Raw genomic sequence first — 16,286 nt, 5'->3', positions numbered from 1 at the left:
ATTAGTGTGCAATATTGTACCTAAAATTGCCAATCACCGAATTCCGTGACCGGCTGGCGGAAGTTCAACGATAGCTAAGGAGCCGTTGAAATTATGCGGTTTTTACGAGTACACACATGTTATAAACACAGTGTTGGCATATTTCAGCCACTCACTCTTCACGTGCTGCTGACATCAACGTTGGTCACGATATCCTCATGCATACGTTTCACCTCTGCCATCGATAGCCAGCATTAACGTCATAGGCATGGCACCCAAGGAAGCACAGAGGTACGAACCTAATTATTTCTTTCATATCTGCTATAAAATGACGTATCTGTGCCGATAACGGGACTCCGGAATTCGCTGCCATGAATAAGAGACACTGCATTAGTCAATTAATTGTCCCACTAGAATGAAGAGAATGGGATGGGGGGCTGTATGGTATGGGCTAGGCTTCTTTCTTCATGCCGAAGAAACTGAGTAAATGTTGCAGTCTGTACGCCTCTCTGAATGAGTCATTCGTCGTTTGAGTGCCGATCTTTTTCATTAAACAGAGAATAACTATTTCATTGATAGAGTTTACCGAGAGATGCTGGCGGTAAGAAAGGTGAGGAGCTTTACTCGACTGTCCAGTTGGCTAGCATACAAGTGGAGAAAGCTGTGGGTAGTGAGAAGCAAGAAGTTAAAAATGCATCACATGCACTATACAATAACGTGAAAAAAAGCATCGCACTGGCTATGAGATACAGTGTACTCTATTACACACTGCATGTTTGTGCCATAAGAGATGCCGCACGTTGCGCATTGTCACATTCGGTGGTGAGATTGACGTGACTTGTGCTATATGAAATGCATGCAAATATTTCGCACCTGTCTTGGGAAATTCAACACAGCAAAAAATAATGAACTGTTATCCTCAACACCCTTTAACGGAAACTCCTTGTACGTTGGCTTATTCGATACTTAAGATTACATGGTCGACGTTCTCTGCTTTTGTTATTACTCCGAGATCTTACCTGACATGCCTATTGGTATGATAAAGTACGTGTTCCCTAATTAGATTTCCGGTTTTACTATAAGACACTGAAATTCCTATAATTCATGTCAGCGAATAATATCAGCCGTCACAGCCGTCATACCTGTCGCATGAAAGATGGAGCTTATGACTGCATTTATCGAGATTGTGAAACCCTTCGAGTTGTTATCAGGTTTCATTCCGGCACGGAAGCGCTGATATCCAATAAAATACCAAAAACCGAGCAAACGGTATGGAGCCTGGCAGTAGTACCTGGAACGACAAGTTTTATCTAGCTGTGTAGTCAGTTCAGCAGAAGAGAAGATAAGGCCAATCTCCGTAAGAACAGGGCTGATGGAGCCAGGAGGTGATAACAGCTATCGAGGAGTAATGCATATCTTGCGATAACAACCGCTTATATAATGAGCACAATGCACCCAGGGGGTGTGCTACGCTAATATGCCAATCCTTGTCATTTCTCTCGCTGCTGTATACCTCTGAGTTGTATTTGTGTGCATGGTGAGACGAGCTGTAATTTGTTGCTGCTAACGCAGTACCAGACGCCTCAGAGCAGTCAGAAAACCTTTATGACAGCAGGTGAATATTGAATAGTGGCTCTAGCTGAATATATTTAGAAAAGAGCTCGTAAGAATGACTGCCTTAAGTCTAACCTGCTTGTCGCTTACGTTGGCATCTCTGGTAACTCTGTCTGACGCGGCTACGTCCTGCAAGAATGAGAAAAATGCTGATGTTGACTGGTAAGTGCGGATATTCTGTCTTAGAATTCAACTACCGGAGGAACTTCTTGGCTGATGTACTGCAACTGAATTCCTTCATTTTGCATTCGTCGTGAGCCATTCCACCCTTCAATGCACCTATTCGTCAATGTACTCATTTGCTATAGAAAATCTACATGCCCCATCACCCGCATTAAATAATCCGATATGAAATATATAGGATCCATGCAAAAACCATTTTCCCCTATGCCATATGATGTTATTGGATACAGAAGTTATGAGGAATACGGGGTTTCTTAATTAGAGACAGATGCTGTGTTTGTACCTGTCAACCATGATATCTCATCATTGGGATACCTCCTTGTGCTAAAAATTTTCTATACTATTAAAAAAAAGGTAGCTTTTGTTGGAATTATTTGCGTTCTTAGAGCGCGTGGCTTAAAAAAAAGTTGTTCTAGCTCGACCTCGCAAAACTGCCCTTCTTTTACAGGCCTCGGAAATATTTTTTATTTATTTGGTTACTATCAGGGCCGTTGAAGCGTTACAGATAGGAGTAGTAAATATTTATACAAATAAAGAATATTTGGTTTATTCCTGGAACTTACCGCTTTTAATTAGCTGCGGCCTTCCCAAGCGTAGAAGTTCACAGCAGTTGTCAAGAAGGCGGTCACTACAATAAAATTTTATCTTTCGTGCGAGGGTCGCCTCACGTGGAGAAACCTTCATTCCTGACTCTTTCTCAAAAACAGTCATTGCGCATTTATAAGCACTTCCTAGTGCCGATCATAAGTGTCAGACGGAAATTGTCCACGTAATCACGGATTCAGGGGTTAGTGCTACTTGACAGACGTGTAACACGTTAATTTGCACGATTTCATCGACTTCTGTAACAGCGTGTTGCACTATTAGTGGCCGGTCAGGCTTAAAACACTCTACACCCTGTGGGGTATACCTGTGTCCCACATTTATCAACGTGTTTTGTTCTGCGTTTCTTTTCGCGGCGAGCCCAACACTTCGAGGTCATCAGCGTCACAAAGCATTCTTGACAGGAAAACCCTAACGAGCGCAGGGATTTCAAGAAACAAAACGCAAGCAAGACAGATGACCTTCATTGTTGTGGGAGAATGCGCGCCCCGAAAGGTGTATACTGTTTTAAAGTGTAAGCCAGACAAACGCAGCACAGAACACCCATGGCCTTTGGCGATGGTGGTTCTGTGCTGTGCTGTGATGGTGCGACGCGCTGGTCCAGGCTGCACAGAGCTCCGGGCCCGCGCCCTATTTCCCTACTTACACGGTGAAGAATCATCAAATGGGAGATTTGGAAAGGTTTCATTATGAAAATAAAACAAAACAAACGCGAACAGGACAGGAACACAAAAAAAACAAAAAAGCACCCATGTCGTCACTTCATTTTATTATTATTATTATATATATTTCTTTTGCGTCTATGTCGCCCCCGCGCTTCCTTTCTTTTTTTTCGTGCGCTACAGCTAACAGAATAAATCCCGCAAGGGACTTAAGGGACCTAAGAACACTGAAAATCAAGAAAAAAAAAGAAAGTTAGTAGTTCCTTGGCATAACTTCGCTACTGTTTTGTAGGTTCTTCATGTACAAGCTCCCGAGAGGAGCACAAGGAAAGGACAAAGTGAGCGTTCCGAGTGGCGAGGAATACCTGTACATCGATTCTAGGACGCCGACATCCACGCCCTACTGGATGCTGTCCACGCATAACATCTTCAATGAAAGCAACTCACTTGCCAACACAATTGCTCCTCTCACAGCAACGGAGAAGCCACAGGTAAAGGAAGTAGATATCCGGGCCTACGGCACACTTCTGTACAAGTGAAACTTGAACATTGGCGGCTACCCGAATGTGTGTAGTTACGCTTCTAAACCAGGATTTGATACCAGAGTATCTAATGTAAAAAATAATGTGTAAAGAACTCCTTACGCTACGTTTTAGGCGCTCTATATAATTATTTGAGAAATGAATAATTACGGCAGCAAGTAGGCAACTATTTATTTACGACAATTAGCACAGAAATCCATCTCACTTGAGTACGCGGCCACAACAGCACAATCTATCAGAGTATTTTGTAACTTCCTCTAGAGATTACTGAGGAAGCTTCGATGGAGCTAGGAATTGCAAGCTCGTCAAATGGCGCCGCAAATGTGTCCTCGTGTTCTCGTGCAGAACCTAGCGTACGCCGTTTACAATGACCAGCCCCCGTACCACCTCGAAGAAAAAAAGTCAAGCAATGGACACACCAAAGGTACTTATACCTCAATGCAGTATAACCTAAAGTACTGCCTAGCGTAGTGAGATGCCCGTGCTTTGTCATTTCTTTGACGACTGCTTTCTTACTGGCATCGACATTATTACACTATTTTGTCAATGCAGAACGTAAATTGTTCTGATAGCAAATATTGTAACAATTTGCCTTCACAGGCAAAAGGACATGAGTAGCGAACAGAAAACTATATATGTATATATATATATATAAAGGAATAGAAGCACGTAGGAAAAATAACAAGCCATTACGGACGTTTCGGCCAGAGTCCGGCCCTCATCAAGAGTGCGTCTGCAGGCAGAGAGAGCTCAATTTATACATTTTCTCAGTAAGAAGAGAAAGAAGAGTGCGAGAGGAAACAAAAAACGTGAATACAAACTTTACGATCTTGCAGGTGTAAAAAAAATAAATAAGAAAGATATAGTGGTGTCAAGGATACCAGCACGTGCACTGTCTCATGTCAAAGTCGCGGAAAAGTGGTGGAAAAGCGCATCCGAAACGAACCGCATGTTTCCACTCTTAATTCATGCTTAGTTTGATGATCGCGTGCTCCTATTGGGGACTCAGTCTTTCAGTAAAAGCAGCCACCCTGTCAAATGTCCGATAAGAATATTACTCAGTGGTATGAAACCCTTAAGACGACCTCCTTGGATCTTAACCTTATTGTTCACAAACTTTATCAGCATGCTTTCGAGGACTTGCTAAATACGAAACGACGATTGCGCGCCAGTGGTGACTTCAGTACACACGAAATCGCTGAGTTAGCAACTTAGAAATTAAAAGAAAGCTAAAAGAGATTTATGACACAAAGCGTAGAAAGTTCCTCCGTGATGGCGTGGACCAGTCGTTGTTGCCAAGGCAGGTAATAAATGGGGTCCCGAAAAAAATCCTTTCCTGGGTTAGAGCAGAGCACGCCACTTCCTTCTAGCGTAGTTAACCTCCTTCCTGTAAGCCTAACTAGGGACGAATTTCTCATCCTAACACTAGGTTTAACTTTTTTTGTCCTGGAACTGGCGGATATGACGATTTTCAATTGGCTAATGATTTGCAGAACTTTTCAAGCAACATGCGCCTACGGGGAATATTTTTACGACTGTCCATACACTTCGGCCACGCCACCAGGTATCCCTTCTAGCAACCGTTGGAACCCTCCGGCCCAGCGCGATAAATACTTGGACATGTATATTGCCATCGTCCAACGTGACGTCCTAAAACCTTATGAAAAACAAAATTCATTTAAACCAAATATGCCACTAAAAGAGAGGAAAGCTTCCACGTCATTGGCTAAACGCAGTGATATTGTGATGAGAAACCAGCGGACAAAGGTGGGGCCCTGGTCATCATGAGTCAAATGGATTGTATAAGTTAAGCCCACAGGCAGCCAAATGATAACACTCTGTGTAAGCGCCTACCAGACTCTGATGCTACCACGCAATTTAAAGCAATTGTCGAAGATACCATAAAAGGTCTTGTAAATGCTGAACTAAGCGATGACGCAGCGGATTCACCCGTACCACTCAGCCTCATCCCCGACAGGTTCTATTTCTTGCCTAAGATACACAAAGAAAACTTTCCCGGACAGCCCATTGTTTCGGGCATTGGCACTGTCACAGAGCCATTTTCATGTTACGTTGGTGTAATAATCAGCAGCCTTCCATGTACTTTCCCATCCTATGTTAAATATACGAACCATTTTTTGTTGGACATCGACAACCTCCTGATACGAGATAATTCCCTGCTCGTGACATTAGATGTGGTTTCACTCAACACAAACATCACCCACAGTGATGGCATTGAGGCAGTGCGTATGACATCGTCTGATAAAAAAACAATTGGTAGTGACGCACTATCTGCATTATTGAAATTAATTTTGCAACTCAATCATTTTTAATTTGGCAGTTCGTGTTGCTTTCAAATAAGTGGCACATCAATGGGCACTCGCATTGGACCTAATTATGCTAGCATTTTTATGTCTGTCCTGGAGAATGACTTTCTTAGCAAGCGCAAACTACAACCACCTTATAAAAAGCGGTTTAGAGATTCTATTTTTCTGATCTGGCCTCATGGGGAAAATGAACTATTATCCTTTATAGTTGATTACAGCACCACCGACACATCGATTTCTTTTCCACACGAGTACTCTCGTTATACGATTAACCTTCTTGACGTCCCAGTTTCCCTATCCAAGAACAAACTAACCACTAAACTATATAGAAAACCAGCGGACAGGCATCGTTATCTTCACTTTAAAAGTTCACTCGTAAAGCGCTGGAAAACAAGTATATCATATTGTCAGGCGCTCCGCTTTAGGAGGCTTTGGGGTATGGTATGGTTGTCAGACTTTTATGAAAACTGTGAACTTCGCGAAGCTTTTCTCCAGCAGGAATATCCATGTCACATTGTTCATGATGCCGTTAAAAAAGCTGATGCGCTGAATCGGAAGGATTTGTTTCGCGGGAAAATACAATCGTCCACTCAGACACAAAGTAACCTTGTTCTAACCTACTCAGCATCGGTTCCAAATGTTCGTCAACCCTTAAAAAACTTTTTTAACATACTAGCGCAGAGGGATCACCTTAACGTTATCTTTCCAGAATCACGTCGGGTAGTGTTCAGACGACATAGTAATCTGCATGACATGTTCACGTCGTCTAAAACGAGGATTCGCGAGACTGCAGGTTGCCTACCTTGCAAGAAAACACAGCGGAAGGTTGGTGCACACATGACGGCATCATGTATTGTCAAAAGCACTGCCTCCGACTTCCACGTGAAAATTAAAATTGATTTCACGTGCGACACTAACAACTGCATCTATTTTCTCGAACGTTTTGTTCGTAAATTACACTACATTCGACAAACTGAAACAGCATACAGATACCGCTTCAACATCCAACAATGTCATGCCGCTACTCTCCCTAATCCTCGGCTATCAAAAGACGCGCATATTCTGGGCCACTCATTTGATAAAATCACCGCAACAATCCTTGAATCTGCGTTTTGTTCTCACCATGAAAGAGAGCTTCGAGAATCTTATCTGATTCATAAATTCAAAGCAGTGACGTGTGGTATCAGTGCAGGCGCTGGCATACTTTCCTTTTTACCCCGTTTTGTTCTCTAACTCCTCACATGTCTCAGGGCCCCTTATTATTATTTTAGATATGCATTTATTCCTATCCCTATTGGTCGACGCGATGTCAGAATGTGTTCACGCGCATTTTTAGGTGTTATGCGTCCCTAGTTTTGTTACTTTCTTTCTACGTTTTTTTTTTCTTCTTTTGCACGTCCGAAACTTCAGTTTTGTGCGCCACTGAATAATTTTCCTGCCTTGTGCCATTTCTGACGGTTATAGATAATACATTTCATAGGGCACGTTTAAGAAATTTCATCTGCATTTCCACATTTCTTTGAAATTCTTCTAGTCCTTTGCTATGCTCATACTTATCAGTTCACCTTGTAAAATCATTTTTCACCTATATTTTATTTTATTCTTCACATACGCTTAAATTTTGTATTAAAAACAGCTTGCCCACTGACACAAACCACACACGTGTGCAAAGAGGGCAATGGAACGCAGCTTCGCTCAACTCAGGGGTCAGTGGAGGTCACACTACAGATGTATTATAACCAAGTGGCAGTATTGGCCATCTTCAAGGTCGCACCAGCGGCAACCCTTCTCAAACCTGGCACCACTCCCTCCATTACACGGACTACATCTGCCATCTTTCCTTCTGCACTCCACTGAATGTACATATGTTGACGTGTGAATCGTTCAGAAACTGCTTACTCGTTTTGCTTGGCTTCAAGGTTTATCTTTTTCTTTCTTTTCACACAAGTTTTCATCCACGGTTGTTTTAGTTGACTTTGACATGAGCCAGTGCACGTACTTGTATTCTAGTCACCACGATATTTTTCTTCTTTTCTTTCTTTACGCGCCAAAATCGTCTAAAGATTGTATACACGTTTTCTTTCCTCTCGGTCACTTCGTACTCTTCTTACTGAGAAAATGTATAGGCTGGGTTATCTGAGCTTCCAGTCGCACTCTTGATGAAGGCCGGATCCCGGCCAAAACGTGAGTAAAACCGTGTTCTTTTTCCTACGTGCTTTTCTTTCGTGAACTATTTCTGTGCCGGATCCTGTGATTGTATGCTTCACTTGCTTGCTTTGATATATATATATATATATATATATATATATATATATATATATATATATATATACATATATATATCACTATTCATTCTTACCAAACAAATGGTTGTGCCTCATGTGAATAAAATCTCAGCATATAATATGTCTTCGCGCTGGTTTCTCTAATGCGCGTCAAACCATTATTGAAAGAGTGCATTATTTCCATAGGCGCGCTTCACTTACTTGAAATATATATATATATATATATATATATATATATATATATATATATATATATATATATATATATATATATATATATATACATCAAAGATTGGTTGCGTGTTTCCGGCTCACGAATGTATGCGCACATATGTACGACATTTTACTGGCCACCCTGCGTTTGTGACTGCCTCTTCGCCCGAAAACGACGAAGCTGGCTCCTCTTTCTACGAGACGACGGCCGACAGTCATCGCTTTGATGGACGTGAACATCTGTGCTTCTCTTCGTCTGAGCGCAGCGCAATGCTTTCAGCTTGGGAATTTCAGCTGCCTCGCACGGCAGCGGCTAGTCGCAAGCAAACGGCGATCCGTGTGTGATCATGCTGTCGCTGAAATCGCCGCTGTCTACTTTCGGAAAATCTGTAAAAAAGCTCCCAGTGTCGTCAGGTGACATCATTAGCTTCGCTTTCCTGGCATTAGCGCCACGGGTATTGCGTGGTTAGCACGCGTTTTTCGTGTTTACGTTAGGGTAATGTAGGATCTGGCATCATCGACTCGTTGTGACGTCAAACGAAGCAGCTGCCCGTTTTGGTTTCGGTATACCTCGATTATTGGTTATTTAATATCGTTGATGAGTTTCTAAGAAAACTGAGCCACCCTACCGGTGACAGCACTCTCAATACCACTTGAAAATGACAACATCCTAATACGATTTTAAGAAAGAACGCAGGAGTTGCCCTTTAAAGCAGTGCCGTCATCCCCTATTAATCCTAATATTTCTTTCGTTAAATGAAACTAGAACCTTTGCAATAGCGGGAAAAAATTGTCACTGAGCCCTAGATAATTATCAATAATTCTTGTCTATACGAACTAGATTTCGTTTCGGTATTCGAGAGTTACAATCCTCATGACGTCACGAGACATTCGCCCGCTCTGTTTCTTAAAAACACGCGCAACATCTTTGCCTAGATTTTATTAGTGTCATCAGAAAGCCTAGCTTTATCCTTGCACAGCGTCAATCAATTTTGCCGTGTCTGAATGAAGTTTGATCGATGAACTAATAATGTGAATAAAACCACATCCATCATTTCAAGACCAACATTAGTACCGAAATAAAACACCTGATAACTGCTCTTTAGCCTTCGCACTTGCAAAGTGTTGCCACTTTACTTGAGAGAAGGATGCAGTAGAGTCTCTGCAACTGTAAAAATGCTTAACAGTACTGTTTCTAAAATTCTGTGCATCTGGGGCATTTATTTCCGATATGCAATCTCATTGGGCATCGAAAAAATCCCGAAAGCTTTACAATTCACGCTTCATCTTGTCCTCCAGGACTGTTCATCTTCGACGGTGAGTCGGGTGTGTGGATTATTCACAGCGTTCCAAAGTTTCCCGAGATGCTCCACAAGGGCCAGTACTCTTTCCCACCCAGTGGACGCGAGTACGGCCAGACAATTCTGTGCGTCACTTTCCCCACTAGCCAGCTGGAGACAATCGGTGAGTGAAAAAGCGCGAAATATACCGCATTTCTATTGAAATACAGCGTGTTAGCCGAAGAATGATCACCTGCATACCACACAGCAGGTGTGGGCCTGCAGCCGTGCTAAGCTGCAAGTTTTATTCCATGTTCCTCCTTCGTAGCGTGGATTCAGTTGCGCTTTCCGGCAGTGTTCCTTGTTATGCCGAGAAGTCCAGCTGTGCTTAATCAGAAACCTTAGGCAAAGGAGCGTAAGGATGACAATAAGAAAACGGGTGCAGCCCTACGCACTCGCTCAGAGAAACATAGCAAGAATTATTCTTCGAAAAGTGGTGCTACTTTCACATTGCTAATGGAGCAATACCTTGGGATTAGGCATGCGGACCCCTCTTAAAGCGAAGCTTTCTTACCGAGTTCCAAGCACATTTTCAGATGTATCTGGCTTCTAACGCGAAACGCATCTAACGGGATGGTCGCGATTGTCGACTAACGGTACAGCAAAGGAGTATTTTGGTGTTTAAAGCCTAGAGTTTCATGCAATAAATACTACAGGGAACTGCAGCGTCAGAGTCTATGGCAATGGCAAGGAGGGCGATTAAGCTAGCATGAGAATGATGATTAGTACATGGAGTTGCCTAAACTTCGTCCTTCTGGCTTCAAATGGGCTTTGTGACTTTGCGAACTCATCATTTTCAACAAATCAGGGGCCTGATAAATGCTTAAATAAACATTCATAAAATCGTTCGACGGCACCATTCGAACGCAGGAGCACTAGCACACGAGCCTGATATTGAAACCATCAGCAGTAGTAGTGGTTTTATGTGTGAAGTGACGCTTATTTCTGCAGCAAAACAATTACGCCAGCCACGCATGCATCGGCAGGCGGCATGGGACACCCTTTCTCGCGGCCAAGCCAGCGCGTTGACAGGCTTGGCGCTTTTCGATCCGCAGCTGCACTATACAAGAAACCAACGCATCAAATACACCACGACTGCAACTATGCACTGTGGATCAGCACTGAAAATTTCCATCCATCCATCCATCCATCCATCCATCCATCCATCCATCCAACCACCCACCCACCCACCGACCCATCCATCCATCCATCCATCCATCCATCCATCCATCCATCCATCCATCCATCCATCCACCCACCCACCCACCCACCCACCCACCTACTTATCCATCCATCCGTCCATCCATCCATCTGCAGTGACACTGCATCTATATATGTGTATACAATATCCAGCCTGTCTATAATTCACTGCAAAGGACATCATTTCTTCATATTGCATGCTGCGCCTTATTACTAATATTTATGCCTCGAAAACCCCACTCCGCACACACACCCACATACACGGTTCATGAAGCACTCACGCCGAGAATGATTTGCTTTATCTAGATGTCAACTGCCGGTGAATCCGCCTGTTCTTTTTTATTATTATTACTTCAGTGTTCTCAAGATTAGTCACACACGATGTCACGAGGAAACCAAAACAGAAGATTTGACTGAATATAGCTCGTATGCAACAGGCTCAAACGAAAGTTTATGGCGCCAGAATTAATGGAAGGCTGATATTTTATGACGGAGATTGTCCATATAATCAAAGAAAAAATGACAGCAGTGGTAAATATAGGTTCACGAGTCCAAACTGGTCTCCTTTGGCTGGCGATTTCATATGCCCGTTATTACTGCAGTCTATACGCATTCTCAAAATGTTCAGGTTGAGCGCGACAGCCACAGAGCGAACACGGCAATGCTTATAAAGAGAGAAATAAAAAGTTTTTGAAGGTACTGTTCTCTTACGCTCTTGTTCCTTATTTTAATAACTGTGTCGTCAAGAAAACGTCCTTACTTATACATCCCAAGGAAGCACCGTTTATTGCTCGCCCCTTGCTTACGACACGTGGTCAATTTATACGTCTGTCAATCGGGCAAGTTAGGTGCACTTATGGTGAGTGCACTTCGGGACCTTGAGTGACGCTTCAGGCTACGCGGTGCTAGACGGGAAAACAAAGTGGACTCGCAGTTAAAGAAAAAAATAATGGAGGAAGACTAAGAGCTCGTTTTTTGAATATGTAGGTCGAAAAGAAAAAGCTTCCTAAAAAGTGATTTGTTTTACGTTGTATTATGAATAAAAACAACCATAATCTATATTTTCTCGACAAAGCAAAAACGAAAAGATTTTTCTTATAACAGTGTTGAAAGTCAATGCCGACCAAGACGAATACCTAGCCAATCGAGAACAACATGGTGACGTGCGACGAGACGGCCTTTATTCCTGCTAAGACATAATATGAGCGAGTTCTGTTCTGATTATTTCGTTAAAAGCTGTACAACAACAAATATGAACTTCTGTGTACCTTTTTTATGCATTAAGTTTTGCACCATTTGAACCGCTCGCGGCGAGGCTATGCAATCGGCCAGCAAAGTGTGCTCCGTGAACGCACTCCGATTAGAGTGCACTCTTCTGCGAGTAAACTGTACTTGCGACGTTTAGATTTGGCAAAGTGCGCCTAAAACCCAGTGACACTCTCCGTAGGTGCGCTTAACTTGTCCGCTTGACAGGGGTTTACCATTAAACTACTCCCAGCCATGCACCTGAGGCTGCAGTACCCAAACATCTACGACAGCTTCGCGCCGGAATCGCTCCGCAAGGGTCGTCCTGCTCTGAACCTTCTTCTGGCTCGTAAGTTCATCCGTGAGGCACCGTGGGTTCTGACTGCTACGCTCAAGGACGTCTCGAACAACCCTTACGTCAGCTTTGCCAAGCACGGCCGCTACAACAGAGGTGCGTAGAACCGCGACTTTGCGCACCATGGTTTCATAGCAGGGTTACCGGTATAAGTTTCGAGATCGCTACTTTCTACCTGTCGAATTGTAATGTTGTCCAGCCCCTCACGACATTTTTTTCTTCAATAGTCAGGTTTGTTATTTCGTTGCCACAAAGGAAATACGCGATTATGAGACGAAGTATAGTGGAGAGCTACGATTTGGTACTGACTGTAATACGGATTTTTCGGCGAAAAGTTCAGCGCACGAGGGGTTTGCGCTCCACGCAATGGAAATTTGGCCTCCACGGCCAGGCACTCAGCACGTGACCTCGCACTCAACAGAATTGCAGCCTCGTGCGCTAAGCCACCGTGGCGAGTAGTCATTTGCAACAGTTTCTTTTCTGCACTTCTTTGTACTTATTTGTGAAATAATGGTCCGAATATCTAAATCCAAAATGTCTGATTTATCAGTCGTGTGTTTGATGTTTGAGGTTCATTTGGAGGTTGCGCTGGGATTAGGTATGAGCAGACTATCAACTCCCGCAAAAAAGCAAGAAAAACCAAATAGACGTAATAATGATCACTGAAGTACAAAAGCTCGGGCTGCAATAAAAACTGACAACCACTAGTTCTTTTTTTTTTTTTGTAGTTTGGCTTCGATGTTTCAGGGTTCATGTTTTTATAAAAAGGTCCCAGTATTCAGTATCAACGGCTCTGTAAAAACTGAATACAAGAAAACGAACTTATTTTCTTTCTGGTGTAGAAAGTATTGGCCTGTTTTAACAACGGATTCGAATTAACTAATCCGTCAGTCAACTTTAATCATTTTCGGTCTGCTGCTTGTTCTTTCTTTTTTCTCACATTAACATAGAAATTCTAATTTAACATCCCTGCAAGCGGGAAAGCTAGTAGTAACCCTTGACATTCGGTTTCACTTGTGAGAAAGTCCCCCGTTCGCGTATGTAAGCAAATGCAGTCCCGTTTTCCCTGTGTTACGCAGTCCAATTTTCGTCCTAGTCCGAATCCGAGTTAAACCTTCATTGTGGTATGCGAGTGAGGTATTTTAGCAATGTGGATGCTCCCGTACCTTACATGCCTAGAGGTAAAACATGACTCTCTCCATTCGCATTGCCGAGTAACACTGAAGGTCTTGCTCATTCACAGCCGCGACGTCACAGTTATCATTGTTGTTCACACAGCTTATTCACCTTTGTCGCGCGTCCTTCAGACGTCTACTCAGCTGCTGTGGCCAGCAACCTCGAGACCAACCTATTTGCCTCCACGTGGCGCAACGGAGCCGGTGGCAAGGTACCCGCCGACTGCAACGACACGTACACCGTCACCAACGTCGATGCCTTGCGTTTCAAGATGAGCAAGCAGCAGCTAGACATCAGAAACGGCGAGGACCACAGCAAATGGGCCATCTCGGAGGAGACCTCCAGGCGATACGTGTGCATCGGAACCCTCAACCGCATGGTACGGAGAGACGCACTATAATTTGTGGCATGTGCGACATGGGTCGATTGTCAGGAATGCGCATTAGCCTGTGGGGGAAACAAAAAACATAAGGGCAAGCTTTAGCTTGGAGCCAACTCTCATGTCGCCTTTTCAAATTCTGCGTGCGTACCACAGAAATAATTTCACTGGAAAACCTATGCTACCCCAGTGACTGTATGGTAATGGAGGTCATGAAAATCTGAATTAGTGCTCGTTATAGTTTGTGTATTTGAAGGTATCTCCTTCTACTTTCTTTCCCTTCAATATCCGAGGGCTGCTTGGGATTTGAATCCATGCATGAAACTTGTTTTCTCGAAGGAAGTGAACCAGGATGTCTCCTTCGCAACTTCTTTGCTGTGAAACCCTATGGAGATGTCAGGCGAAAACGAGGAAGCCAGGGGCATTGCCCAACCAGAGATATTCTCAACTAGATAATCATATTTCCTGTTAATCGATAGCTTCTAATTTTATCTACTTTCTCAAAAACTTCTTTTAGGCCAGTTCTCTTTCGTCTGTGTTTCACTTCTACTGAGGCCGTTGAAGAAAGTTATCGCACAAGAACAGGGACGGAATTTCGTTTATTTCCGTCAACGCATTCTCGTTCCTTTTGAAGCCATTGTGTTTTTGTTTGGGTTTTTACACAGGGGTTACGTCAAGTGTACAGTACCACCCATCCGACATACACTGTAACGAATATTTATCGCAATTATTACAGTGGTAGGGAATGCTACATCGATATTAAGACAGCATTTCGTGCAACGGACACAATTCGCTTCCCGGACCCGGAAAGAGCAGCGATGTTGTTAGGTATAGTCATACACCTAGATTATCTAAATCTATTACAGTGACATATTGATACAGATGGTGACGGCAGGTAAACGGGGGGTCGAGGGCAGCGAAAGACTATAAGTGCACTGACAATTTCTAGTAATTTGCAAATATACGGTGAGCTTCATTGACGCAGGACAAGTTTAACGGGGGACCTCTGGACGAGGCTTTCGTCTTGCGTGTCAGTAAAATAGACAAAGCGAGGGAAAGCTCTGTGTTAAAAAGCAGAATGCTTAGCCGGCTTATATTCATCTGGGTGCTATTCTGGAAGGCATGAGACAAAGGGTGAGAAAAGCCCCAGAAGAAGGCGTCTAGAAAGTTAAAAAAACATGTACAAAGGTTCAGGCCAAGTGATGTTATCTATAGAAGAGTAAATGTGCTACGCGAGAAAGGCAGGTAATTTTTCTAAGTTTTTGACAGGAACTAAAAAAAGAATGCTCTTCATGAGATGGAATAGGTGGGTGACAGTTTGGAGAGCAAACCTATAGATTCCTTGTATAGATAAAGAAGTTCCAGGCAAGGCCACGTAATCAGCGTCCTCTACAAAGTCAAGGGCCCTTGGTGAAACTTTTCCATATTTACTCGATATTGTTACCGCTCGTGTCTCTGAGTTCTGCATTCGATCAAGCAAGGCAGGCTCTAGAGACTGCATCAAGCTGCACCGCAGTTGTCACAGCATGGACTCGCGCCTCTGGCCATTGCGAAAACGAAGGCTGTCGATCTATGCAACGTTTAGTCGAAGCCGATGATATATGGGGTCTCCAGACGTCACGGTAGACATTGTGGTAGCCTTGATTGACGTTCCGTACAGTGCCAGTGGGTTTGAGCGCATCTAGATGGCAACAGTGATAGAGACGATGTACTCACTTGCAGCACTCACAGTACCGAAGAGGAGGACAGACGCTGTGTTTCAAGAACGCCCTACTTCACAAGCTGCTCCTGAGAAGTGTCACCGAGTTCGATAACTGCAGCATATCAAAATGATCGTTAAGATAGCAGTCACTCATGACCTTGGCTGTTTGCGCAAGCAACTAAATTAACCATCGATTACTGCACCCAGGTTCACGACAAATAAAGAGCGTTATCTGCTCCAACCACCTCCACATTTTTCCTAAACAAATTACCTCTAATCATGCGTATGAAATCTGTGGCTTGCACTAAGGCTTGTGGCCACCATATCTATGGTTACAGCTTTTTTTTATTCGAGCTGTGCTCTATCTATGAACTATGCATCGATCATTCAGCACTGATTTTAAAGAACGGAGACTCTTGTTTCGCCTACCGTGACAGCGCAGTGGCTATGACGTTGCAGTGCTGAACTAGCGGTCGCGGGG

At 43.4% G+C, this 16,286-nt stretch overlaps 1 protein-coding gene across 1 annotated transcript; it reads left to right on the top strand.

Moving 5' to 3' along the window:
- The first annotated feature begins 1,445 nt into the window (after positions 1-1,445).
- LOC126525639 (plancitoxin-1-like) lies at positions 1,446-16,046 on the top strand. Its single transcript, XM_050173566.3, has 7 exons — positions 1,446-1,755; positions 3,334-3,532; positions 3,929-4,007; positions 9,708-9,872; positions 12,447-12,644; positions 13,856-14,103; positions 15,826-16,046. The coding sequence occupies exons 1-7, from the start codon at positions 1,649-1,651 to the stop codon at positions 15,934-15,936; spliced, it is 1,107 nt and encodes a 368-aa protein (XP_050029523.1). The 5' UTR covers positions 1,446-1,648; the 3' UTR covers positions 15,937-16,046.
- The last annotated feature ends 240 nt before the right edge of the window (positions 16,047-16,286 follow it).

This window comes from Dermacentor andersoni, chromosome 8 (assembly GCF_023375885.2).
Source record: "Dermacentor andersoni chromosome 8, qqDerAnde1_hic_scaffold, whole genome shotgun sequence".
In the NCBI taxonomy this organism is placed as follows: domain Eukaryota; kingdom Metazoa; phylum Arthropoda; class Arachnida; order Ixodida; family Ixodidae; genus Dermacentor; species Dermacentor andersoni.
This window is presented reverse-complemented; position numbering and strand designations above follow the sequence as displayed.

What these genes read in the sequence shown, in the direction of transcription:
- LOC126525639 (XM_050173566.3), top strand. Translation starts at nt 1,649, where the DNA reads ATGACTGCCTTAAGTCTAACCTGCTTGTCGCTTACGTTGGCATCTCTG. An exon ending in AAAAATGCTGATGTTGACTG is followed by an intron (nt 1,756 to 3,333) that starts GTAAGTGCGGAT and finishes ACTGTTTTGTAG; the next exon opens with GTTCTTCATGTACAAGCTCC. An exon ending in CAGCAACGGAGAAGCCACAG is followed by an intron (nt 3,533 to 3,928) that starts GTAAAGGAAGTA and finishes GTTCTCGTGCAG; the next exon opens with AACCTAGCGTACGCCGTTTA.